General features: G+C 45.0%; 1 protein-coding gene across 1 annotated transcript in view; it reads left to right on the forward strand.

Annotated features, from left to right (window-relative positions):
- Positions 1 to 26,794, forward strand: part of STAB2 (stabilin 2) — a 159,163-nt gene that overhangs the window by 94,649 nt on the left and 37,720 nt on the right. The window contains exons 34-50 of the mRNA XM_007109862.4: positions 702 to 833; positions 3,550 to 3,678; positions 4,881 to 4,937; positions 6,189 to 6,284; positions 7,640 to 7,835; positions 9,305 to 9,400; positions 12,678 to 12,723; positions 13,855 to 13,931; positions 16,667 to 16,792; positions 17,402 to 17,475; positions 18,176 to 18,247; positions 19,700 to 19,819; positions 20,586 to 20,633; positions 21,483 to 21,566; positions 22,847 to 22,993; positions 24,242 to 24,382; positions 25,481 to 25,540. Coding sequence (XP_007109924.1) covers positions 702 to 833; positions 3,550 to 3,678; positions 4,881 to 4,937; positions 6,189 to 6,284; positions 7,640 to 7,835; positions 9,305 to 9,400; positions 12,678 to 12,723; positions 13,855 to 13,931; positions 16,667 to 16,792; positions 17,402 to 17,475; positions 18,176 to 18,247; positions 19,700 to 19,819; positions 20,586 to 20,633; positions 21,483 to 21,566; positions 22,847 to 22,993; positions 24,242 to 24,382; positions 25,481 to 25,540 — 1,701 coding nt within the window. The remainder of the gene's footprint in view (positions 1 to 701; positions 834 to 3,549; positions 3,679 to 4,880; positions 4,938 to 6,188; positions 6,285 to 7,639; positions 7,836 to 9,304; positions 9,401 to 12,677; positions 12,724 to 13,854; positions 13,932 to 16,666; positions 16,793 to 17,401; positions 17,476 to 18,175; positions 18,248 to 19,699; positions 19,820 to 20,585; positions 20,634 to 21,482; positions 21,567 to 22,846; positions 22,994 to 24,241; positions 24,383 to 25,480; positions 25,541 to 26,794) is intronic.

Consider the following 26,794-nt stretch of genomic DNA (forward strand, 5'->3'; position numbering starts at 1 on the left):
TTTCTCAGTGAACCCTCAGCATCCAGAGGCCACCTCCGGCCTTTCCCTTGGGGACGCCTGTCTGCCCTTCCAGAAGGCCACCTAGGATAGGACCTAAGACACCAGCTCTCTCAGACACGGCCAACCCTCTGGTCCACAGGACACCTTGTACTCTCCTGTCCCGTGTCCGTGCTGGGAGTGCAGGCCTGTCTCCGTGCGGTGACAGCCTGCCCCCTCCGCTGGGGGTCAACCTGCCAGCAGTCCCTGGCACAAGATTGCTCAGGCCTGAGTGACACCCCACAGGCTACCCTGTCTGCAGAGGACACAGATCAAGCCCTTTGAAATATCCCATTGAGCCTCCTCTCATGAGCCCTGAGGTGAAAGGCGGGCTGGGGTGGGAGGACTCTCTTCACAGCTGTTCTCACCAAAGAAATCAACTTTAAAATCCCCCCCAGCCTTTTCTGCCCTCACTCCGGGTTTTAGGGTCCCATCCCATAGTGAGTTCTTGACTATCCTACATGGAAAGTCTGCAGGTTCTCCAAGGTGATCTGTCTCGGGTTTGGTATTTATTATCTACTGTGCCCTGATGCCTCGGGCGAAACTTCCAGTTCAACAAGCTATTGTTCTTAAACCCCACGATGCCTGGACATCAGGGCAGCCCAGTAAGTGCCCCGGGAACCGGCTGACTTGTGGGTTGACTTTCCCTTCTGTGTGTTGTCCAGGAGGAGGACGTACTCAAGTATCACGTGGTCTTGGAGGAGAAACTGCTGAAGAATGACTTGCACAACGGCATGCACCGGGAGACCATGCTGGGCTTCTCCTACCTCCTTGGCTTCTTCCTCCGCAATGACCAGGTGCGATCCTTTCCCTTAAAACCCAGAGGCGGGTGTCCTAGCTCCATGTCCGTCATCACTTTTGCGTTGCATAATCTCCCCAGCGCTTCCTAAGCCTTCTCTACAGAAGACAGTTGTCTGTGTTTCACCGTAAAGTAATGACTCAGCCAGACTGGGAAGCTCCCCTTCCCCCTCCCTGTCACCAGATCATCAGTGTGGCCTGGCCGATGATGGGATTGAATCTCAGCAGTCACAGGTGCCCTTCAGTTCTGATTCCTAACAAACAGCCCCCAAGCCACCTCCAAGAGGGAAGGGAGCCCTGCAGCAAAACCTGACGCCCAGGAAGCGGCACTGGCCCCAGGGTATAGGAGCCTCCTGGCTCCAGCAGCTAAATGAATAAACATTATTAGCATTGCTTGATCATACAGACTGCAGACCTAGGACCAACTGACCCCCATACCAGTATTCCAGTATTACTCTCACACAACCCCTAAGTACTTAAAGTATTTAGAATTTGTAGAAAGAATTGAGACTAAATACATATCTTAAGTATTTCAATATAAAATTCTTTGTACCTACCTCAAACATCAAACAATCTGAAAATTCAACAAGAAATTCACTACCTAACTCTAGTATACATTCTCATAAGAAAAATTAATAAAAACGAATGATTATTTAGCATAAACTAAGCACTATATTAAAGAAAGTTTAATTGCAAATTTTTAAGCAATAATAATTGGTCCCTGTAAAAAAAAGTGCAGTTTTGAAAATAATTTTCTCAGTGTTATCATTATTGAAGTTCAAGTGAATTTTGTGTACAGGTTTTCTTTTAACATGCTCGGGTTAAAAAAAAAAAAGTCTTCATGGCTCTTCATTACTTAGGGAATAATCTAACTCCAAATATTTCCCTCTGACTCCTATAAATAATCTTACCTATTGTGTAATAATTTTGAGGAGATCCTCTTAAATACATTTTCTTTTTTTCCAGGTAAGGCAGTTTTTGTTGATAAAGACCTTACATTTTTGTTTTTGTTTTTAATCTATGTCATCTTTTATTTCATCATGTAGAAATGAATATTCCAATGCAGTTAGTTGAATCAGTTTCGATTCTGTCACATTTGTTTTTCATGTGTTTGGAAAGTCTTTGATCTAGAGGTTGTTTTTTTTTCCCTTTCTACAATAGAGGCTTAATCTTACAGTAAACAAATAGTTCGATCTTACAATAGAGGTTTTGCTTTTATTGATAACTCATTTACTCTCAGGACAAAGAAGATGTAGAAAAATGCTCTCTAAATGAGTAAACTTGTGTTCAGATAAAAATTTTAATGCAACCCGTAATTCTTTGAACACATCTCACAATAAAAATGATTTAGACTTTTTCTAATGCCAAATCAACAGTATTACAGCATCCGAAGTTCTGCCATTTTGATATTTTAGAATAGCTCAACATCTTGGAATTCTACAAATTTGTTTTGCAATCACCGTTTGACACCACTAGTAAGGCCCCCTGCTTCTTTTCCAAGTCTACACAGACCCTGGACCACTTCTGTGGACCTCAGCCATGATTTATCCCAACATCCAGTGGAAATTCACTTGACTCCAAGTAAATCATCCGGGACTTTAACATTCAGTGGAAGTTCAAATTTAAACACTTAGTAGAGTCATTTTGATCTTGATGCAGTGGGGAGTTTGGGAGATGTTAATCATTTTTAAACCCTTATGAGATATGAAGTTGACATCTGTTTAGTACAATAAAGAATTCCCTCTTCTCCCAACCTCAGCCCTGCTACACCCCCCCCACACACACCACCCCCCAATTTTTCAAACAACCATTTGTTTTCAGTTATATTAGTTATATTAATGAATAAATTAATGGCTTTACTTATTTTGCTAAGCAGTCATTAAGGTATGCTCCCATTTAAAAAAATCAAAACAAAACAAGTTACAACTCAAAGTTGAATTTAATTTGGCAACATTTAGAAATTTAGTTCCCATGTCTTGGATGCTTAGGGACACACTAGGCAAAGACAATACAAACATACCATGAACTCCAAAGAAGCCCCAAGGGAAACATGGTATGGTAATGCAGACCTCTGAGCAGCCTCCTCACACTGGGAAGTGATGCTATCTGGTGGAACACTTTTTACAGACTCTAAAACACTCAAATATGCTAGTTATTTTTATTCTCATATAATAGCCACTTAGCCTTACTTAGGGGTGCTTGCAAATTAACCAGGAAGTAGAGATATGCTAAAAGGACGCTGAGTTTTGTTCTCCAGGACAAAGATGCTTTGGAAGGCATCCACACCTCCTGGACCACCAATAACCAGCACAGCCAAGCACATCCATCATCCATGGAGCCGTTTTATCAGGGGCACTAACATAACGATCATGACTCAGAATCTTTTAAACAATAAAAACCGATCATTTGAAAGGTGGAGAGAAACCTTAGAGATTATCTAGAGCAACCTCTTCCTTTTACAAAAGGGGAAATTGAGATTCACAGAGGAAAAGCAACTAGCCCAAGGTCACACAGCTGGAAGGTGCCAGATGCAGGACTGTCACTCAGACTCTCCTCTCCTAGGGCAGAGCTCTCTCCACTACACTGTGCTACCTGCCAGGTGAATTTTGGAATATCTCCTAGGCTGTTGTCATGTTGATATCCACCAATCCCCATCGTCCTTGTTTCCCTTAAAATCACTGTAGTAAAAACTTACAGTTAACCCTCTGTTCACAGCTCTATGTAAATGAGGCTCCGATAAACTACACCAATGTAGCCACTGACAAGGGAGTGATCCATGGCTTGGGGAAAGTTCTGGAAATTCAGAAGAATAGATGTGATGTTAATGACACTACTATCCTACGAGTAAGTTCTATCCGAGGCCAATGATGAGCTAAAGAGTGTTGGCTTATTTTTTATAATTTTGAGCACAGGACTCATCTATCAGAGTATCTCAATTCAGTTCAAAAAACACTGCATGAACATCTCTAAATGCCAAGGAGCATACCTGGCTGTGGCTCCACAAAAATAAATAAGACATGACCCCTGCCCTCAGTGGGCTCACAGTCTAGTGCCTTGAAAGGCTGCCTGGAGGGTTATGTTGAGGAGGGAGGAGGCTTCTGGAGCCACCGGCCTTCCTCAAAGGGAAATGTGCCACACCCAGCATAGGCACGGGGGTGGGTGGGGCGGGGGGGGTATGGTGCACCCATGACAGGTTTTGGCCAAGCCTGGTCTAGCAGGAGAGACAATATAGAAATGGGTCATTTCAGTATAATATAGGATGCAGTAATGGAGACTTTTTACTCCATGAGATGGTGTAGGGTCTCTCAATAATAGTAATAACTGCTGACATTTACTGGGCACTTTTTATGTGCCAGGCACTGCTCTAAACATTCTACATGTATTAACTCAGGTAACCCTCACAACACCCTTCAACGTAGGTACTATTACTCCGCCCATTTTTCAGATGGGGAAAAATGAGCCCCAGAAAGGTTGAGTAACACCCGCAGGTTCACAGAGCTAGCAAGTGGCAGAGAAGGCGTTCAAATCCAGGCAGTCTGGCCCCAGAGCCAGAACTGTGAACGACCACACAATACCGTCCAGTAGGTGCCAAGTTAAGAACTAGTCACATTGGTCTCCTCCTGTTTTAGGAACAGGCTGCACTTAAAAATGCCTGTTGTTCTTAACTTGTGCTCTTTTTTTAACGATAGTGAATATTATCTCCACGCGGGCCCCGTGGCTGGGCGCTGCGCGTGACGCATCCTTTAGTCTCAGAATCCGGCCCAATTCACTGAGTGGTGGGTTTGCAATAAATGAGAGTTGTTGTTAAAGGAATTAGGATTGAAGTGAGTTAAGACCCCCCCCACAGGTTACAAGATTATGAGCATCTGAAGTGTATAGTAGAGAAAGTGATGCTCCAGTGTCCACAACCCAAAGTACTTGAAGTGTTTGTCTCAAAGGACATTAAAGAGAAACCTCCAGCTTCATGTCTGGAAAATATCTGTAGCCTCATTTTGCACTAAAAGTAATAACCATGAGATATTCACTTTGGTTGTGTTTTACTAAAGGGAAAGTGTGGGAAGTGTCCCCAGCAGCCGATCTGCCCGTTTGGAACTAAACCACTAGTAAGTATTTTGTCTGCTTTGATAAAACTGTTTCTGGATCCCAGGGAGATCCAAATTAGAAAATGAGTCTCAAGCACAACTCATTTCACTGCCTTCATTCCTTCACTTGATTTTAATTTAATCTTACCTTCTTACCTTATATGCATCTTTCTAAAGTCGTAAATCCATTTTTTCTTGGACCAAAGCAAAAATTTAATTAATACATAAATAGAAACAGGGGTTCATCTCAACCAACACCCAGTGCAGGAAGGGATTTTTCACTTTCTACATCTTTCATATTCCAGTAGCTGGTTAAGGACAGGAGCAAGAAAGCTTATCAAAGGAGGCAAACTCCATATCCAACTCGGTATCCAACCTGGAGGAGTCCCACCTTCCTGATTCCCTTTACAGTTGAAGTTACAACTAACTTTCTCTAAGAAACACATGACAGACCTGGGGGGAGGTAGACATGTCTTTGAATTAACTACCCATCTATATTTCTTTCTTTTTTTTTTTTTTTTTTTCTGTGGTACGTGGGCCTCTCACTGTTGTGTTGTGGCCTCTCCCGTTGCGGAGCGCAGGCTCAGCGGCCACGGCTCACGGGCCCAGCCGCTCCGCGGCACGTGGGATCTTCCCGGACCGGGGCACGAACCCGTGTCCCCTGCATCGGCAGGTGGACTCTCAACCACTGCGCCACCAGGGAAGCCCCATCTATATTTCTTATAGCTGTTTATTGCAAAAGCTAGCTCTGATGATGCTCCGACCATTACAAAGAATCAACTCTCGTGTACCTTCCGTTGCATAATAGTAATTTATAACTAACAGTGCCGACTCTTCTCACTGGAGTTTGCACTTAATCTTGTATATTATAAGTCTTTGTAAGCAGCCTTAATCTTGTCGCAGACCAAGGCAGAATATCAACCAATAAATAAACAGAAACCAAACCCCATCTCAATGTGGAATGTTGGAAGGATGTTTTTATCTGATTGACTCTGTGATTCTTCCTAACTTGAGCTAGTTCTAAAGAAAAGTTCTTTTTACAGAGTACTACCTTAAGGGATAATTATCTGAATTTTGCCACCTGGTATTCTGGCAGCCAACATTGTGATTTTGCATTTTCTTTCTTATGAAACAGCTCCAAGAAGCCAACCCCCTCCTTTTCCAGAACATTTCAGTTAGAGAGACAGCAACGTATCACCCACCTACTTGCTTTTAGAGATTGGAAAGCTTTGTTCTAACTGAAAAGCTGATATAATCATTATTATTTCATAGGGTGCAGAGACGAAGAAATGTCTCTATACCATTTATTTCATGGGCAAGCGATCCCTGTTCATTGGGTGCCAGCCAAAGTGTGTGAAAACTGTCATTGTGAGTATAATGATTTAATAAGCCTTCTAACTATTGCAGCAGCGTTGAGAAATGTAATCATGTGTTTTACTTTTCAAAGTGCCTTTCCATGTATTCTTTTTTTTTTTTTTGGGTGTTCCTTGCTGCACACAGGCTTTCTCTAGTTGCAGCGAGCGGGGGGCTACTCTTCGTTGCAGCGTGCAGGTTCTCATTGCAGTGGCTTCTCTTGTTGCGGAGCGCGGGCTCTAGGCACGCGGGCTTCAGTAGTTGTGGCACGCGGGCTCAGTAGTTGCGACGCATGGGCTTAGTTGCTCCACGGCATGTGGGATCTTCCCGGACCAGGGATGAAACCTATGTCCCCTGCATTGGCAGGTAGATTCTTAACCACTGTACCACCAGGGAAGTCCCCCTTTGCATGTATTCTTTCTGCCACCTCCCCTTCCTCCTTATTATCTTCATTACCACTGTCATTCAGAGTAGTAGCGGTAGCACTAAAATTCAGGACAGCCCTGCAAATCAGCACATTGGTGAAAGCTGCAATATTCTGTTGCATGATGAAGAAACAGAGGGACTGAGAGGCTAAGAGGATCTCCCTGTTCTCACAACAGGGGAAATGCCCCGTGAGCGAAAGAGACAGGAAAATGGGCAGCTCTCCAGGGAAAGAACAGGTGCACCTGGTCATTTAGAGAGCAGGACCCCAGAGCTAGGCAACTCTGATCTGTTACTTTGGAATCTGCAGGAAAATTCTTTATAATGTCCTCTCCTGCTTCTTTCGCAGAAGACTAGACACAGCCTCTGCCTATCCTGCAGAGGCAGGTGATTTGGCCCTTAAGTCGTGGAGCTTGCAGCTGCAGGAGATTTTGTGTTTTAATGCCCTCAAGAATAAAGGCAGGCGCAAGCAAGCAGACATCCTGCAGGGCTTCCCTGAACTAAAAGAGGGTCATTTAGAGAATGTCAAAGGTCTCACCCACCTCCCAACCTTCAGTACCGGATGAAATAACACGCAAGGCAAAGGTGCCAGGTTTGGGGATGGCGAGGGCCCCTCTAGCATCACTTGCATTATTTTTACTTTACTCCTGCTGCCCCTTGTTCTTTCTCGCTTTTCTTCGTCCTCTCCTCCTGCTTGCCTTTTTCCTTCCCCTCCTTCCTGCCTCCTCGGCAGAAGCCTCCACGCTGCTCCTGGCACGCCTGGAAATTGCACAACCTCACCTGGTTCTCGGGGGCAGCTCTCCCTACCCCTCCCAACCCCTCCATGAGGGGTCAAAGCTACGAACACACATCCAGTCCCACCTGCAGGATGTCCACACCATGGCTGGACAAAACCAAAGGATGCAAGTGTGGCCTTGTCCAAGCCCAGCCTGGTCCTTCTGTTTCAGACCAAAGAATGCTGTGCGGGCTACTTTGGCCCCCAGTGTCAGCCCTGCCCAGGAAAAGCCGAGAACGTCTGCTTTGGGAACGGGATCTGTTTGGACGGAGTCAACGGCACGGGCATGTGTGTGTGTGGAGAGGGCTTCAGCGGGACAGCCTGTGAGACCTGCACGGAGGGCAAGTACGGCATCCACTGCGACCAAGGTGCGCACCCTCCCCGACCCAGGCAGGCTGCCCGAAACCAGCCGGAAATGCAGGAGAAAAGAGTGATTCGGCACGTGCTCCCTCACCAGCCTGTCTCCGGGGCCGACTGGAATCCCCCTCCCATCATCGTGTGAATTACAAGAACTTCTGTGTTGTGTAATTTGCAGCGGGCAGTGATTCCAAACATTTTCAGTTACTAACCTGGACTTATCAACCCTCCCCACTCTGCTTGCTGACATTCTCCAACCCACCCACGTTTCTGTATTTGCCTACGTGTGCTGGTCCTCTGTGGGTACGCTCTGTTCTGGACATTGCTTGACAGTTTGAAAAGCAGATCTGTGCACCTTATCTCATTTAATCCATACAGGAACCAGGTATAGTTGAGTATTCGTATCCCCGTTTTACAAATGAGGACTTAAGGCAAAGAGGTGGAATGACTTCCCCCAAGGTCCCACCGGATGAGATTTGAATGCACACCCTGCTTCCCTCCAAAGCTTTGTTCTTGAATCACGGCCCTTACGTGAAGGTCACTCTACTGATTCATCCTCTGCCAGCCACATGCTTTACGTTGTTTTCACAAAAATCATGATCTGTTTTAGCCGAGTCATCTTCATCCTCTCACCCTGACTTTCTTGCGCCCAGGGACACACACCTCTGAGAGGGCTGACGTGGAGAAGGGGTTTCCTAATCCATGATAGGAAAACGAAGCATTTTTTTTCTACTTGGTATTAAAAACTACATCTTTGACCTGGCTATTGCTGTTTTGTCAAGAGCTAGTCCAAGCCAAACAAAATCAATATATAATTGAATCATTGTAATTGGGCCGTATAATATATACTTGGCATTATAGTGCTGCTCTTTTTCTGTGTTATATGGAAGAATTATCTGCTTGCGTTTATGCAGGGTTTCCTAACCTAGGATCCATAGATGACCCTCATGGGGTCCAGCACACCCCCAAGGCCGAATGCTTTTTTCTGAGGAAGGCATCCTTAACTTTCATCCAGTTCTCAGAGAGGCTCACGATGTTGCTGAGTAACAAAGGAATCGGCATTTCTATGTCGTCAAAGAAGGTGGCGCCACACCGGCTTTATAGGAACCGAGTGGGCTTCTCTCTGAAGTCTACTCTTAGGGAACAAACATGGCTGTGTCCCAGATGGGTCCCGTATAACCAGGATTCCTCAGATAACCTCAGCCAGAAACACTCTCACGCTCCTTGGGTCACTGCGTCACAGTGCTACGCGGTCCCCAGACGGTGGTCTTTGTTGAAGCATGACCTGATTCACCTGTTAGCCCCCTCCTATGCCCCCGCCCTTCCTGGGAATCCACCCCCCAAACCCATGAGCGACAACGATCATCTAGAACCAGGCAGTAGAATTACGTGCACCGAAGTGAACCTTAGTGTTAAATGTAAAGTGAATTGTTGAGCACGGGTCAGAAGTCTGACAATGTGTGGGTGTTTTTCCACTTAGCGTGTACTTGTGTCCACGGGAGATGCGATCAAGGACCCGCGGGTGACGGCTCCTGCGACTGCGATGTGGGCTTGCGAGGAGTGAAATGCGACGATGGTAAGAGCCAGCCTTTCGGTGCTTACGATCTGTTCTTAGCCTCACTTCTCAGCAGCTACATGTTTTTCTCCTTCTGAAATAGAAATGGCATCTTTATTTCTTCCTTTGGCGATAAGGTAATTCCTACTTGCAGCCAAAAAGATTGTAAAATAAAGAAAAGTATTAAAAAGAAAATAAAAATTACTCATACTCCCAAGACAGGGAAAAAACTATCGTTAGTATTTTGTATCGGCCTTCCAGCCTTGTTCTAGGTATATAAATGTGTGTATGGGACTGTACTCTTCACACAGTTTGGTAACCTACTCTTTCACTTCACAATATATACAATCAGTATCTTTTCGTGTGAATAAATATAGATAAATATCATTTTTCTTAATTTCTATACAATATCCCATTATCTGATTGTACCATGCCTCTTAAAATCAATTTTCTGCTATCATAAACAATGCTGCAGTGAGTATCTCATTCATATATATATATATATATATATATATTCGTATATGTATTCATATATATATTTGCATTTGTTTTATTAATTTATTGGGTCAAATTCCTTGAGATGGTGAGTTAGAAGTTGGCAGTTTGGGGGAAAGGTTTGCTGCTTACTGCCAAGTTGTCCTCCAGAGACTGTATCAGTTTATTTTCCCCCCAGTAGGGTCTGAGCAGGCTCGTTTTCCCCAGCCCCCCCCCCCAACTGCACTGATGGTTCCTAATGTGCCCCCATGAGAGTGATGAGAGGGGAGAGAATTTCAGGCAGAAAGGAGCTCGTGGCACAGCCCAAAGATGTGGGAAGGCTCTGCACATCTACAGGACCAAAGGACTGCAGAATGGGAGGGAGGTAGAGGCAACGAGGAAAGTGGAATGAGAGCAGGCTAGAGGTGTAGGCAGGAGTCAGCTCGTGAAAGGCTAAGGACGGCGGACCTTCTGCCGAAGCCAACAGGAAGCCATTCAAGGGTTCTGAGCAGGGCGGAAATGTGATGAGATCTGCATTTTACAAAGATCATCCTGACACTGGGTTGGAGAGAATACCCCTGGAAGCAGGTATCAGAGAGTCCCCCTCACCTGGGGCAGGGGCTGGGGAGGAGTCACAGGTGCCTGCCAGCCCAATGAGGGCTCCAGGGATGTGGGGTTGTCAGAAGGAGTGTCTTTGCCCAAAGCTCCAGGTGATGTCAAAATCAAGAGAACTCAGATTTTGTTGAAAAGCTAAAGTCGGAAGTGTGAGTGGTCTCAAGCCAAAAAGACATCCGAGAGCCGATATCAAATGCTGGTGTGTGGAGCCAGGGTTCAGAGGGCCTGGCAGAGGGAAGCAGGGAGCAACAGGGTCACATAAACAGGAAGACAGCCTGGGGGAATCCCTAGATCAAGACATAAGCGGCAGCCAGGGATAATCTGGGGGTTTACCCTTGACTGTCATTTATGTGCTTATAGGAGCATAGTGTATGGGAGGACCAACCACATTTAAAGGGACAGGGAACAGTCTGGAGGCTGTGACAAGTTTTCACGCCCGTCCTCCTGCTGCTCCTCTCACCAGCAGCCTTGTGATTCATCTCTTTGCCTCCTGTCCTATTTCCCTCCGTTCCATACTCCACATTGCTGCCAGACAGAACTTTCTAAAACATAGATATCTTAGTCTGTTCTGGCCACTGTAACAAAGCACCCTAGATTGGGTGGCTTATAAACAACAGAAAGTTATTTCTCATAGTTCTGGAGGCTAGAAGTTCAGGATCAAGGTGCCCAGCATGGTTGGGTTCTAGTGATGGCCCTCTTCTGGGTTGCAGATGGCCGTCTTCTCATGTTATGGCAGAAGGGGCAAGGGAGCTCTCCAGGGTCTCTTTTATAAGGGCACTAATTTCGTTTGTGAGGATTCCACCCTCATGACCTAATCACCTCTCTAAGGCCCGACCTCCAAGTACCAGCACATTGCAGATTAGGCTTCAAAATATGGGTTGGGGAGGGGGGACATAAACATTTGGACTATAGCAGCACTGTTACCCACCCTCCCCAGGACCTGAAAACCTGCCGTGATTCTCCATAGCCTCCAGTAGGAGAAACTTCATTGCCTATAGGAGACACACCTTAGCGAGGTGTGGTACAGAGCTGTTCACCAACTGGCACTCACCCAGTTTTCTAGCCTGGTCTCCACTGCACACTCTGCTTAAGGGGCTTCAGTCTAGTAATGGAAATAAATGTTCAGTTGTGTTCAGAAAATTGCGATATGAGAGTGCAGAGTAAAGCACCTCTAGACAAGACTAGACTGTTCTTTGTTCGCGTGCAAACTCCCCACTCCCAAGCCATGTCAGACATCATTCATCGATCATTGCACTCCTTCCTCTGAGGTCAGATAGGGGCACCACATCCTCTTCAAAAGAGCACACCATGTAGTCACTACCAATTAACTGAAGTTGGCTCAAAGGTTTAGAGCAGATTTCAGAGAGGAGGACCTAAAAGGTGATTGGGATTTCAGAGATAGAGAATGGAGAGAGAGAGATTTCCAGGCTCAAGGACAAGCACACATAAAGGCACAGAACTGCATTGCCTCTGCTCTAGCCCACTGGAGCCTGTAAATGTTCCCTCTGACACAAAACAGACCACTTTCGCAGCCAGGTCTCTGTTTCAGGACCTTCTCTACCACCAGGCCAGGCCTAATGAGATTTCTTTCTCAAAAGCTCTTAGCCTGAGCAACAAACCCAGTGGGTCCTTTTTCTCATCTCTAACAATTTCTTTCTGGATCTTCCCCTGCCAGGAAGTATCTGCTAGCTGGGCATCCGAGGTAAAAACATAATGCTGTTCCAGGAAATTTAGGAACTAATTTGGCAAATAGGTAGTGAGTACCTGCTGCATGCCAGGCTCTGGACTATTTCTGCACATGCAAAACAATAACAACAACAACTTCATATTAATTATAATTAGTATTTGCTGATTTATATCACTCTGTAACAAGATGATGAAAAATTAGAAAGAATAAGGAACATAGGAAGTATAAATAAAATAGAAAATTAAGCCCCGGGGAGGGATGTGCATCCTCACCACCTAGCACGGGGACCGGCACACAGGAGACACTCCACCGGTGTATCTGACCTTCAGATTTGGCTCTGAGCTTCCTAGAAGCCAAGGTAAAAAAAGATTTACATGGTCACATAGTTTTACGTAGTTCACGTGACGCATACCAGTTAGTTGTGAGGAAGTAAATCTTTTCCTAGCACCAAGTACTAAAAGAAAGTTCTTGAGTGAGATTTAGTAAAGAAGGGCTGACACAGCATTTGGTTCTCTTTTTCAGAGATCACGAAAGATGAATGCAATGGGACCTGCCACACCAGTGCCAAGTACGTCCCCTTTGGCCTCCTTTGGAGGTGATGCAAGGGGTTTTTTTTTGGTTTTTTTTTAAAACATCTTTATTGGAGTATAACTGCTTTACAGTGGTGTGTTAGTCTCTGCTTTATAGCAAAGTGAATCAGTTATACATATACATATGTTCCCATATCTCTTCCCTCCTCTCTCACTTCGTCCCAGCTTACCCTTCCCCCTCCCCGTGTCCTCAAGTCCATTCTCTATATCTGTGTCTTTATTTCTGTCCCGCCCCTAGGTTCATCAGAACAGTCAGAAAGAGAAAATGCGAGGGGGTTTTTTCCTAGTAGCATGTGTCTACCTAGGTCCTATCTTTAGGGAAATAGTTTCCTGAGACCATTTCGGAGGATTTATGATTAACTTAAGTACGAAACTAAAAATGAGGCCACCATCAGCTTGCAGATCCAGCCTTTTGAACACGCTGCCACCTGAGTTACCTGACATGCTGACAGAGTGCCCATTGTTACCCCCATTCAAGCCACAGGGACTCTTTCACAGAAGCAGAGGGAGGCCGGTGGGCCTCAATTTCATCCAACCTTACTTGCAATTCACAGCCAAGCCTTCCTTCTTTATGATGGGACTTCATACTCCTAACTCCCAGAGGGGTTTAATGGGTTAATTAATTAAGAGCCCAGTAGCTGGAGTTAGACCTGAGTTCAAATCAGTGTCTATCATTTCCATTGACTATGTGACCTTGAGTCACTTATTTAATGCCTCTAAGCCTTGGTTTTCTCACCTGTAAAATGGGAATAATGATAATACCTACCTGTTAGGGCTATTGGATATTGTGTAGGTTACCTAAAATAATGTGTGAAGCACAGCTCCGAGCCCATAGGATGCTCTCTAAAGATGGGCAGCGACCCTCCTTATCCTTGGGCCAATGCCTCCATATACACACTCTGTAGTTTGCCTGATAAATGACTGCAGTTTTAGCTGCTTGTGGCAGGGCCATGCTAGGGATGGACTCTCCACCCAAGCCTCAGGCGGGACCTCAGAGTGCCTCACGGGGGTAAGGGCTGGGATGCTAGGGATGAAGGGGTATTGTGAGTCCCGTGGTGGGGGGTGCTGTGCGCTTTTCTACAAACACCACTTGCCCTTTCTTGTTGCAGCTGCCTTCTCGATCCGGATGGCACCGCCTCATGCAAATGCGCAGCAGGGTTCCAAGGGAACGGGACGGTCTGCACAGGCAAGTCAGGAAGGAATTTGCTGGGAGGAGAATAGCATGAGCTGTTGAGAGATCTGTGTTCCTGCAGACTAAGTGGGCAGCTGCTGCCAACCATTGATGGTGAACTGGACGTAACAGGGCAGCTGATCGTGCCCGGGCAGCAGGACACCTGTTCACGGATAGGGCATGTTGGTTTTGGAATGTGTGGGGCAACCGCCCCTGTTCTTTTCTCCAAGCCTTGGCCACAGTTGGAATCACCTGGAGAGCTTCAGAAACCACTGATGTGGCTGACCTAGGATGTGGCCTGTGGGGGGGGGGGGGCTCCGGAGTGGGGTAGAAAGAGCCTTGAGCCCTGGTTCCTCCCCCCGCTCCCCACATGGCCTTGGGTGGGTCTCTAAACTACCCTGGGCCCCCTTAGCTCATTTGTAAGGTAAACATAAAACTCTCTCCCCTCGCAGAGTAGTTTGGGGGCGAAATGACCTCTCCATGTACAACAACAGAATGAGGCAGCTGTTAAAAAACAGCCCCGGCGTTAGGCTCCCTGGGTTCGAATCTGTGTTCTTACAGTTCGCGTCACCTCGGGAAAGTTGCTTGATTGCTCTTTGCATCATTTTGTCCTCTGTAAGTTGTAGCTCATAAGAGAATCTCCCTCCCTGGATTGTTGGATGATAACCTGAATTAAATAATACCTGTGAAGTGTTTAGAACATCCCTGGCACAGGGCTCTTGATAAATGTGAGCTAATACTCTCATGGTGCCCAACACATATTTGGTGCTAGAAAAATGGAAACGCTTAGCACTGTGTCCAGGCAGGCTTCAGTGCAGATTGTGATGGAGCAGGACAATGACCGCACCAATTTGCTTTCTAGACCATCTGACCCTGGGGATTGTCCCTGACGTTCCCTGCCGTAGGATGTGTACAGCATGCCAGCGCAAACAGCTGGAAAGGCAAATAACTGCAGTGTTTCTCTTGCCCCCTGCTTTGGGGAAAAATAACAAAAGCACAGGACACAATATAACAACCAACATTTCTATAACATTTTCATATACGTTATCCAAACCTGTAAGTAAACCTATAGAGGTGGACCCCAAAGTTCTTATTAATTGGGTGATTTGTCCAAAGTCACACGGTGAATGAAGGCCAAGCCAAGACTCAGACTCACATCCTGGGTCTCCAAATGGATCTAGGTCTTTGATCCACTTTGAATTAATTTTTGTATATGTTGTGAGGTCCAAATTCATTCTTTCCCATATGGATATCTAGTTGTCTCAGTAGCATTTGTTGAAAAAATTATTCTTTCCCCCCATTGAAATAACATCTTGGCATCTTTGTGGAAAATCAATTGACCATAGATGTATGGGTTTATTTCTGGACTCTTAATCCAATTCCATATAGATCCTCACGCCAGTTCCACACTGTCTTTCTTACTGAAGCTTTGGAGTAAAATTTGAAATTAGGGAGTGTGAGTCCTCCAGCCTTGTCCTTCTTTTTCAAGATTGTTTTGACGCTTCTGGGCCCTTTGAATTTACAAATGAGTTTTAGGATAATCTTGTCAATTTATGCAAAGAGGTCAGCCAGGATTTTGACAGAGATTGCATTGAATCTGTAGATCAGATTTGGAGAGTGTAGTGCCTTCTTAACGATATTAATTCTTCCCATCAATGAACATGGAATGTCTTTCCATTATTTAGGTCATCTTTTATTTCTTTCAACAGTGTTTGTAGTTTTCAGAGTGTTTTATAGTTTGTTAAATGGAATCCATCTTTTACTGCTATTGTAAGTGGAGTTGTTTTCTTCATTTCATTTTCAGTTTGCTCATTGCTACTGTACAGAAATACAATTGATTTTTGCCTACTGTTCCTGTGTCCTACACAGGATCATTTATTAGTTCTAATTGTTTTTACTGGATTCCTCAGGATTTTCCATAGCAAGATCATGGCATCTGCAAATAGAAATGGTTTTACTTCTTTTCCAATCTGGGTGTCTTTTATTTCTTTCTTGCCTAATTGCCCTGGCCAGAACCTTCAGTACAGTATTGAACAGAAGTGGCAAAAGCAGACCTTGTCTTATTCCTGATCATCGGAGAAAGCATTTGGTCTTTCATCATTAAGCATGATTTTAGTGGTGGGTTTTTCATCAATGAAAAATGTCCTTTATCAGGTTAAGGAAGTTCCCTTCTATTCCTAGTCTGTTGAGTGTTTTTATCATTAATGGTATCGAATTTTGACAAATGCTTTTGCTCATTCTGAGATGATCATGTTTTTGTCTTTAATTCTACTGATGTGCTATATTACATTAATTGATTTTTGGATGTTAAACCATCTTGTATTCCTACATCAAGTCCCACTTGGTTATGGTGTATAATCCTATTTATATATTGCTGAATTTGATTTGCAAGTATTTTCTTGAGGATTTTGTGTCTATATTCATAAAGGAGATCAGTCTGTAGTTTTCTTTTCTAGTGATGGCTTTGTCTGGTTTTGGTATCAGAGTAATACTGGTCTCAGAATGAATTGAGAAGTCTTCCCTCCTCCTTCAGTTTTTAGAAGAGTATGTGAAATTTTGGCATTTATTAAATGTTTGTTTGGTAGAATTCACCAGTGACATCTGGTGCTTTGCATTCTTTTGAGCTAACCATATTTAATCCAGTGCCTACCGTTTTGAAGTATTTTCCGTTTCTCAATGATTCAAGTAAAAAACGCATCAATTTTCCCCCCTCCCCATTCCCTGCTCTGTGTCATCTTTCTCTTCTATAGCAATCAACGCCTGTGAGATCAGCAATGGAGGTTGTTCGGGCAGGGCTATCTGTAAAAGAACCACCCCAGGAAGCCGGGTGTGTGTGTGCAAGGCAGGCTATACTGGCGACGGCATCGTGTGCATAGGTAGGTACCATCCCTCACCCGCGATTTCCAACTGCCTTTAATTTTGACCACTCGGTCCAGGTGCTGTCTGATTTCTCCACTGTACATTGACTTGTTTCCCCTTTGCTGCTCATAAGCAATCGGCTAGGACACGCTTTAACACCAAGCAAATATCCTGCTCCTCACCAAAATGTCCTCCTAAATTTAGCACCTACTGATGATTCTTCTCTGAACCAATTATACTGTGATGGTTACAAGTGGTTTTTGTTTTTGTTTTTTTTTAATTCCTACATCTCTTCATTCATAGCCCGTTAAATGGGACTCCGAAATTTTATTATTTTGAGTCCTTGGCTGCAAACACTCATATTCAGTCACTAGAGGGACAGAGTCAAGCCCGCAGACATGCCTCTGCTGGCACAGTCCCATCCCTGAGGAGCTGATTTTGAGAAACCACAGCTGGTACCCTCCCTGTTGGGTTACTTCTGCCTCAGAGTTGTCAGAAAACCGAATCACACCTTGACACTTGCTCCCCTCGGTCAGTTAGCCATCCTGGCTGGTCCCTCAAGACATTTTTTTTACTTAAAAAATGAGGCTTGACTCTCATGCCAGGTGTTGCTTTTTGTTTGAAAGAGATCAACCCATGCTTGGAGAACCACGGTGGCTGTCACCAGCACGCAGAGTGCACGCAAACAGGACCCAACCAGGTGAGCTCTGCCTCCGCGGGGGCCTACGTTTTCCTAGGAGCCAATTCCTGGGTAGTTAGACCCAGGCCTGAGGGAGAGGGGCTGAGGACAGACCTCTAGCGAGCAGGGCAGTATGAAATAAATACATTAGAGGAGATTCTGGAAGAATTCCCCAGGAGGCCATTCTCTGGGAAGCAGGAGAAAAGGGGCGAGGGGCAGGGAACCAAGGGTACACAGGGAGAAGGGCCTTCCCTAGAGTGGGAAGGAGTGGCACGTGCAAACACCACATGGTTCCAGAAGCACCTCGAAGGTCTCCAGCAATGCTCTCCTTTCTTTCAGCTTTCTGATGCCCAGAATCTTCCCATTTGTCTTTGGCTTGAGGCTCTGAAATGCATGTGCCACAGCAGAAGATAATGGTGTTAAGGCCTCTGTCAGCCCCGTATTCCCCAACACTGTGTCCCTTGCGGTGCCTTCCGCGGGAGCAGGTTTGGGGACGTGGGGAAATGTGAGGGCTCCAGCACAAAGGACGGGAGAGGTCGAGGGGTGAGAAGACCCAGGCGGGGAAGCTGGAGGCTCGGGGACCCAGGCTGCGCCTCCCTCAGTCCATGTCACGCCGTGAACGAGCAGGAAATTGCATACGTCAGAAACTGGATGATGACCAGAGCTGACAGCCAGCAGAACCTCTCTGTGAAATGACCCATTTCCCCTTCCTCCTGGACAGGCCGCCTGTAACTGTTTGTCGAAATACACTGGAGATGGGAAGGTCTGCACACTCATCAACGTCTGCTTAACCGTGAGTACGGCGCCCCCCCCCCACCCCGAGGTCTGGCCTGCGGCGCCCCCTTCTCCGCGTCTAGGGGCGGGGCATTGAGGTGGGCCCCGTCAGAGCTGCTTCTGGGCCATTTCTCCCTCGTGTCCCAGTTGCAGTGTTGGAGAAACTCCAGTCCCTGCCTCCATCTTCCCGTGGCTTCCCCTCTGTGTCTGTGTCTCCTCTTCTAGTGAGGATGCTTGCGGTCTCAAGACCCCCTGGTCCATCTAGGACGATCTCATCTCGAGATCCTTCACTGCATCTGCAAAGACTCCTTTTCTGAACAAGGTCACATTCACAGATACCAGGGCTTAGGACGTGGACATAGCTTTGCAGGGGGCCACGATTCAACCCACCGCAGAGCAGGAGGAACAAAGGTCTCTGCCCCAGCTCAGAGAGCGAGCACCCAGCACAGCCAGAACTTGAGCCCACGTCTGTCTGGCTCAGAGGCCACACCCTTGACCACTTCTCGTGGTGCGTGGTGCTTGTTCCTCCCGCGAGGCACTGATCCCTCGCAGGGGCCCAGTTCATACACCTTCCTTCCTCGTTCATGTCACTGCCCACCTGAGAGCCTCCTGCTGTGGGCGTGAGTACAGCACAGACAGCCCGTGATTAAAGCCCTTCCTCTGCAGTCGAGGTCCCTGCTGTCCCCCGTGCTGGCCTATCTGTTTCATACTGACTGCCTTCCAGCTGATGACTTTTCCCTTTGCTATGATGGATTAGAGTTCAGCCTAAAGCTGAGAAGTATTCAATATGCTTGATGCCTTTCTAGTTAACCCCCAGGTGCTGAGAAATTTCCCATTTGGCAACTCTGGGCTGATCTATTCAGGGCTGGAGATCTGCTGGGATGGGCTGCCATCTTGAGATATGGGCATACCTCAGAGATAGTGCGGGTTCGGTTCCAGACCACCAAAATAAAATGAATATCGCAACAAAGCAAGTCACGAAAATGTTTGGTTTCCCAATACATATAAAAGTTATATTTACACTATACTGAAGTCTATTAAGTGTGCAATAACATTATGTCTAAAAGACCAATGTATGTAAACCAGCTATACCTCAGTTAAAAACAAAAGACGTTAGGAGTTAAAATAAGTAAATAAACAATGTACATACCTTAGTTTAAAAATATTTCATTGCTAAAAATTGCTAACCATCATCTGACGTCGCCGCAAACCTCCAATCTGTAAAAACCGCATTATCTGCGAAGTGCAGTAACAGAAGGTGTGCCTGTGTAAGGCCTGGGGGAGTAGGACGGCCCTTATAACTGTAGAGAGTTGGAAGGCAAGTTCAGGAAAAGGGCAAATAATGCAAGCCGGTCAGTTAGAGAGTGAGATAAAAAGTAAATCTCAATACAGCATCGCTGCGTGAACATTGGCAGAGCTGGCAACCTAACTGCTCTCATTCCTGTCCCCCACTCCTTGGAAACTCTACCAGAAAAATGGCGGCTGTAGTGAATTTGCTCTCTGCAATCACACCGGAGAAGACGAAAGGACTTGTACTTGCAAACCTAACTACATTGGGGATGGGTTTACCTGCCGTGGCAACATCCATCAGGTAAGGCGAGGCATGTTTCCATAAAGTAAACTCCACCTTCCTCCCCGTGCGAAGAATCCAGGGAGCGACGGAGGGTGCGAGAGTTTTGTTACATATGAAACTGTAAAATGGGAAAGACTATTTTCATATGAACGGACAACGAAAAGAAATTTTATCTCCCAGTGGGAATTCAGTGATTCAGATCAACAGTTCTAGAGTCAGACACACCTGGGTTTGAATTCAGCTCTGCCAGTTAGTAATGTGGCTTTGGGCAATTATATCACCTCTTTGTGTATCCGTTTTCTAACGTGTAAAAGAAAATAGCAACGGTACCAGCCCCAGCAGGCTGTTACAAGATTTCAATGAGATAACGTGTGTCGTGGGCACAGAGCACACAGTACCTCAAAGGCATCGCCGTGCCTGGATTGTTGTTGGAGTGTGTGTGTGAACAGCCTCGGGCGGAGAGGGTGAAGCCTTGTGATACTTGTAAATTTCTACCTATTACAACGTGAACATCCTGCTATTTGGTTTAAAGAGGGACTAGAGCATTCTGGCTGATCAAATATTCTTGTTGGTAAAGAAACTAAATCAGCCATAAACCTATAACTGAGTTCTTTAATATTGAACTTTTAAAAATGAGCTGTTCTGAACATCAATTGTGAGCCTATAGATGAGGCAGATTTCCAGTTGAAATGACGGTAGATACTCTCAATCTTAGAGAATTTGTCCTCCAGGGACATTCTGGTATATAATTCACAGATGTTAAAGGACTTGTCTTTGTTTCCAGGAGCTTCCCAAGAACCCCAAAACATCCCAGTATTACTTCCAGTTGCTGGTAAGAATGTGTGTGTCTGTCTAACTAGAAGAGTTGGGTCTCAAGCCAGATATGGGATAAATCTGTGACCTCCAGAGTGGGTGAGAGCAGAATAAATCCGGGAAACTGCATTTCTGGAATAGGCTCTGTGTTGGTCATTTGTGAACTTCTCAGGCCCCAGGTGGGCAGCATGAAAGAGTGGGATAAATGTTGCACTAGCCCACTGCACACGTGAGAATGTAGTTTATAAAAAAAAAACTGCCATCATACCTGTGGAGACAAGAAGCATTACTGGGGCAATTGGCTAACTCTCCCGGTGAAAGTATTAAGTTAGACCTTTCTGCACCTCTTACATCAGAATACATTCCAGATATATTGAAGAATAAAGCATAAAAATATAGAAGAATAAAATCATAAAACCTAGAAGAAAATATAAGTAACTGTAGGATCTTAGCATTGGCAAGAAGACAATTAGAACAGTGAAGTAAATCATCTTATTGCTTATATTTGTATTGTTATCCCAAACATAGAAAACATTTAGTATGTGGAAAAGACACTGGAAAAAATTATCTGGAAATAACAGAGATCCTTCTAGGTGGTGGGATTATGGGTAGTTATTTTCTTCTTTATACTTTATTTTCAAATCTTTAATACAGTCAGCATATGTTATTTTTATACCCAGATAAAAATAAACATTATTTCAACGTCTAAGAATCTGAGTGACTCTGAATCTAAGACTAAATAAAACACGGGTCTCCCTACCCAGTTTTCTCTCCCCTCTGCCATCATGTACTCTCTGCTAGTTGTTTGAGCCCCTGCCTGTACTTACGTTAAGTACATGGCACGTGGCCCCCACCTGCCTTCCTACAGGAGCATTCTGTACGAGACCTGGTTGGTCCTGGCCCCTTCACTGTTCTGGCACCTTTATCTGCGGCCTTTGACGAGGAACCCCAGGTAAGCATGAAGCTAGAGACAGGTGAAAGAGGTTTGAGATTAGAACACAGTCTCTGGGCATCACCCTGGAGGCAACACTGAAGACATTTCTGGACAGTAGATCTAGGATCGGCTGGAGCTGACCAGTAATGGAAGGGACTGCCTCTCAGTGTAGGGACCCCTCTCAGGGGAAGCATTCAAGTGGATTTGGGGTAACCACTGGCCAGAGACTTTCTAAAGGACATTCCTGAATAGGGTAGGAGGTTAGAAAAGACCAACAGTTCTTAAATAATTCAAACCTCCCAGAGACCACCACCCACCCCCGAAAAAAAAAAGGAATGAAAAGAAATGCTATATTAATGGGATATAAATAGGTTCTTTTCTTGCAGGACTTATCAGAGCCTTTACTGTTTAACATTCACTTGGACTCTTCATGCTGGATTACCTATTAATATATAATAATGTAGCAAACATTTATTGATTGTGCCAGACACTGTTTCTAGTACCTGGCATAGATTAACTCATGACAGTCTTCATGACAACACAGTAAGCTTAAATCTATTATCATCCCCGTTTAACAGTTGAGGACGTTGAGAGAAGTAACTTTCCCCAGGTCACATGACTAGCAAAATGTGGAGCAAGGACTCAGACATGACTCTAGAACCTGCGTTCCTGACCACCGCCCACACTGCTTCTCTATGCATATATTTTAGACACCAGTGAAGCAGGGACACAGATATAGTTTTTGAAAAAATTTTGACATTTGATTTTTTTTTTAAGCATCCAAAGAGTTATCATGAAATGATGATAACCTCGTGGGCTTTATTATCACACTGACTTTATGGTTAATATTGTTTGTAGTTTGATTTACGAATGATGAAGCATGGTGGGCTTCTGCATACTAACGGCGTAAATCTGGCCCAGGTATCTCCGCAACAGGGGGCTGTACTATGTGGTATTACCCGGCATTTTTTCACAAGAGCACTGTTTTTTCAAGTAGCATCTCACGGGACTTGGGGTCCTTGGCACATGTGTTGTGAAATGCTGGACCAGAGGAACTCCAAGTTCCCTTTTACTCTGAGATTCTACAATGGAAGCAGGAAAGGAACTAGGGCTGCCTTCTCCCTCTTGCCTGAATAATCTCTACCGTAACCCTGACTACAAGCCAACCCCGACTGCCGACTGCCTGGGGTCTGGGTGGGGACAGAGGTATGGGGGAGAGTCTGGAGGAGAGGACAGCAAAAGGGAGTGTTGGAGCAGAAGCCTTGTGACTCTGGCTGGAACCCTCTGATCTACTGCAGATTAAAGACTGGGACAAACAGGGCCTGATGCCCCAGGTTCTTCGGTATCATGTGATCGCCTGCCACCAGCTGCTTCTGGAAAACCTGAAATTGACCCCAAATGCTACTTCCCTCCAAGGGGAGTCAATTGTCATCTCCGTCTCTCAGGTAAGAGAGGCCACCTCTGGAAGGTGCCCATTTTCCTTGGGCCCTCTCTCTTTCTTCTTCCTTAGAGTAGTAAGAGGACTAATAACAATAACAACTAACACGTGTGGAGTGATTGCTATATGCCGGGTACTATCCTAAGTATCTTATGTGTACTAACTGATTTAATCCTCAAAATAATCCCATCATGTAGATACTACTATTTTCCCCAATTTACAAATTAGGAAACTGAGCTTAGAGAGGTTAAGCAACTTGTCCAAGGTCACACAGCAAGTAAATATTAGAGCTGGAATTGAAACTCAGAGGCAAGGCAGCTTCAGGTGGTCAAGAGAACTGCTTTTGGGCTTCCCTGCTGGCGCAGTGGTTGAGAGTCCGCCTGCCGATGCAGGGGACGCGGGTTCGTGCCCCGGTCCGGGAAGATCCCACATGCCGCAGAGCGGCTGGGCCCGTGAGCCATGGCCGCTGAGCCTGCGCGTCCGGAGCCTGTGCTCCGCAACGGGAGAGGCCACAACAGTGAGAGGCCCGCGTACCGCAAAAAAAAAAAAAAGAGAACTGCTTTTGGCACCACTGGTCAGAAGCTGGAGAGGGATGAAAGCTTTTGTTCAAAGCATTTGACCACGCTGATCCCTTCCCTCCCCACAAAGAGAAACAAATGGTGGCTGTGGAATCCGTTACAAAGGGAAAAAAGTGTGTAGTGGGGTCAGAAGGGGGGCTGGTGGTGTAGAGAACACATGTGAAAGAGAAGCCAATTTTGACCTGCTTTTTATTTCATATTTGAGAATCACAGTGAAATGACTGTTTCAGTTGATTATTTGCTATTAACTTCTCCAGGTGAAAATTACATTCTTGTCTCAGTTTTTTTTTCTTTTAATAATCATAATAAAAAATGTGCTCAAGTCCACATAGCACAGGGAGATCAACTCGGTGGTTTGTGACCACCTAGAAGGGTGGGATAGGGAGGGTGGGAGGGAGGGAGACGCAAGAGGGAAGAGATATGGGGACATATGTATATGTATAACTGATTCACTTTGTTATAAAGCAGAAACTAACACACCATTGTAAAGCAATTATACTCCAATAAAGGTGTTAAAAAAATGTGCTTAAGTAATTTGTATCTTCAGATTTTTCCCACGTAAGTATTCACTTTCACGATGATTTAACATGTTCATGAAACATTTTGAAAAAAGTGGTTTTGTGTCTATTTCTCTTTGTGCTCATTTCCTTTTTTTTTTCTTTTTTGATTGATTTCAGGACACAGTGTTGATAAATAATAAAGCTAAGATCATAGCCAGTGATATCATCAGTACCAACGGAATCATCCACATCATAGACAAATTGCTATCTCCCCAAAACTTGCTTATCACCCCTAAAGATGCCTTTGGAAGGATTCTGGTAGGTGAACTCATTGTCAGGCTCTCAGTGTGGAATGACTCACAATACTCATCATTTATTATCTCAATTCTGATTTTGAGGCATTGTTTCAAGACGTTTTAATTTTGCTGCTTCATCTCAAGCTACTATTAAAAACCTCATAAATACCATTCTTAGTAAGAAGTAAATAGGCAAAATCTATTTTAAATAATTGAATGGATTTTATAAGTTTTTCTTTAGTGTCCACGAGGGCAGGTGGTCTTGTATAGATTTGGAAGATGGAGAAATTACATAGATGGATGATGATGATGATGTGTGAGAGAGACAGATGATAGATAGATGATTGATAGATGATAGATAGATAGATACATAGATAGATACATAGATGATAGGTAGGTAGGTAGGTAGGTAGATAGACAGACAGATACCACTAAAACTGAACCAGGAGTAAAACGTCTTCTCAATTGACAGAAAAGACAATTTCAACTTTTTTGTTATTTATTAGCATTGGATTCTTCATTGCAGACAGCAGAATCCATTATATCTCACTTAAATAAAAAAGAGTTTCTAAAGATATTAAGTATATCACCAAATCTCTTAGAAAGCCAAAGAGTCTAATTCAGATGCTACACAGCTGGGAACAAAGCAGCCCAGGGACACCTACAAGGGGAGGACACCTGACTTCACCGTAGGGCTGTCCTGTACCAGCTCCACCCATGCCACCTGTCTCCAGCCTCATCACTAGGACATGAGAGTCTGGATACCAGATGCCTCCACCCTGTGCTCGTCAGAAGATCTGATATTCCTGCTAGCAGCCACCACCACCTCATGTTGTTTCTTTTCACCTCTAAGTCTTGCACAAGCACCTCCGCCTGGGGGATCCCATATCACATATGGGACTCTAGCTGCAAGGCAGTCTGGGAAAATGCAGTGTTTGGCCATCCAGCCTCTGTAAAGCAGGAAGGCATGGGTACAGTGGAGCTGGGGTGGGTGCTGACAAGCCAACCTACAGTACCTGCCACGCTGTCTTCCCCTCGTTTTATTCAGTTGAGCTTTTGTTAAAGTGCTTTGTGAACCGTAGGCAGAAAAGTTTCATTCCCATTCTTATTATCTTTGCAGCAAAATCTTACAACAGTGGCAATAAACCATGGCTACATCAAATTTAGCAACTTGATACAGGTAAAAACCTAGCAGGAAAGTTACCTCAGGGGATATAACCTACCTAAAGAGGTTTGGTGTTTGAAGGGTGTTTTGTTTGTTGTGTGGTTTTTGTTTGCGGCACTAGCCAGCTGTTGTGGGATCTTTGGGAAAGTCCTACTTTTCTGAAGAACAAAGTCATTCTCTGCCACTCCATTCCCCAAATGTTGTAGGGTTTGTTCCCTGGCTGAGTTAGAAATTGAGGTATTTGAGGCTGGAGCAAGGGAAAGGGATTAGGATGTGCCAGTTCCTGAAATAGGTGCTTCACATCTGGAATTATCACCCCTGTTACCAAGATGGGGAAGCTGAGACACAGAGATGGGAAATCTATGCTGACGAGACGGCCAGAAATTACATTTCAAACCACATTTTTCTGACTTCAGAGGTGACTCCCACGAATTGAGTAGAGAAACTTCTTGTTCAAAGATTTCGGGGGAGAATCAGGAAGGAGCGGGGTTCTCCAAGACCCCTCTCCGCTACCTCACCCCCGCAGTCCCAGGAGGGCTCTAAGAACCCTGGGGCTCCCACAGCGCAGTCTACAAACCTGGTGTAGACCAGTGATTTCCAAAATGGCCTGGGGCTTGGGTTCTCTGGGGAGCTTTTTAGAAATGGAGATTTGAAGGTGTTCGTAATGAGACTCTCCAGGGGTGTTACACACCGGTATCTTTGCCCACCCACCCAGCCCCTAAGCCTTATACTACCCCCCATACCCGGACATCAGGTCTGCTTGAACACAGGCTTTTATTGCAAGGTAGCAAGCTTCTCTGGGGCTCAAAAAAAAAAGGGAATAATAAAGCCTACTTCACAGTGTTGTTGGGAAAATTACAAGAAAAAAAATATATGATGCACCCCTGCTATAGAAGGTTCTCAAAATGATTCTTACCCATTCATCTGGCAAGTTCTTTTTTTGAGTCTGTGTGATCTAGAAATCTTCTAAATATACAGGAGTATCTCAATATTGTATAGGTTTCACTTTTTTTTAAATGAAATATGAGAAAAGTGCCAAGTGGGTCTTCCAGAAATTAACATATTTGGACGAGAGTAGTAGCAAAAAAAGAGAGAGAGAAGGAGAGATACTTGCTAAAGTGTCTCCCTATTAACAAAAGCCCAGAATTTGACTTTCTGTTTTACTTTCTAAGAAAATGAAGGTCAGAATGACTGGAGTCTGATGGGCCTCTAGTTTTAGGGACCAGCCAGAGTCCCCCAAAGCCCCAGGGCAGGCATGGAGGGGACCCC

The sequence above is a fragment of the Physeter macrocephalus genome, chromosome 6 (assembly GCF_002837175.3).
Source record: "Physeter macrocephalus isolate SW-GA chromosome 6, ASM283717v5, whole genome shotgun sequence".
Classification (NCBI taxonomy): Eukaryota; Metazoa; Chordata; class Mammalia; order Artiodactyla; family Physeteridae; genus Physeter; species Physeter macrocephalus.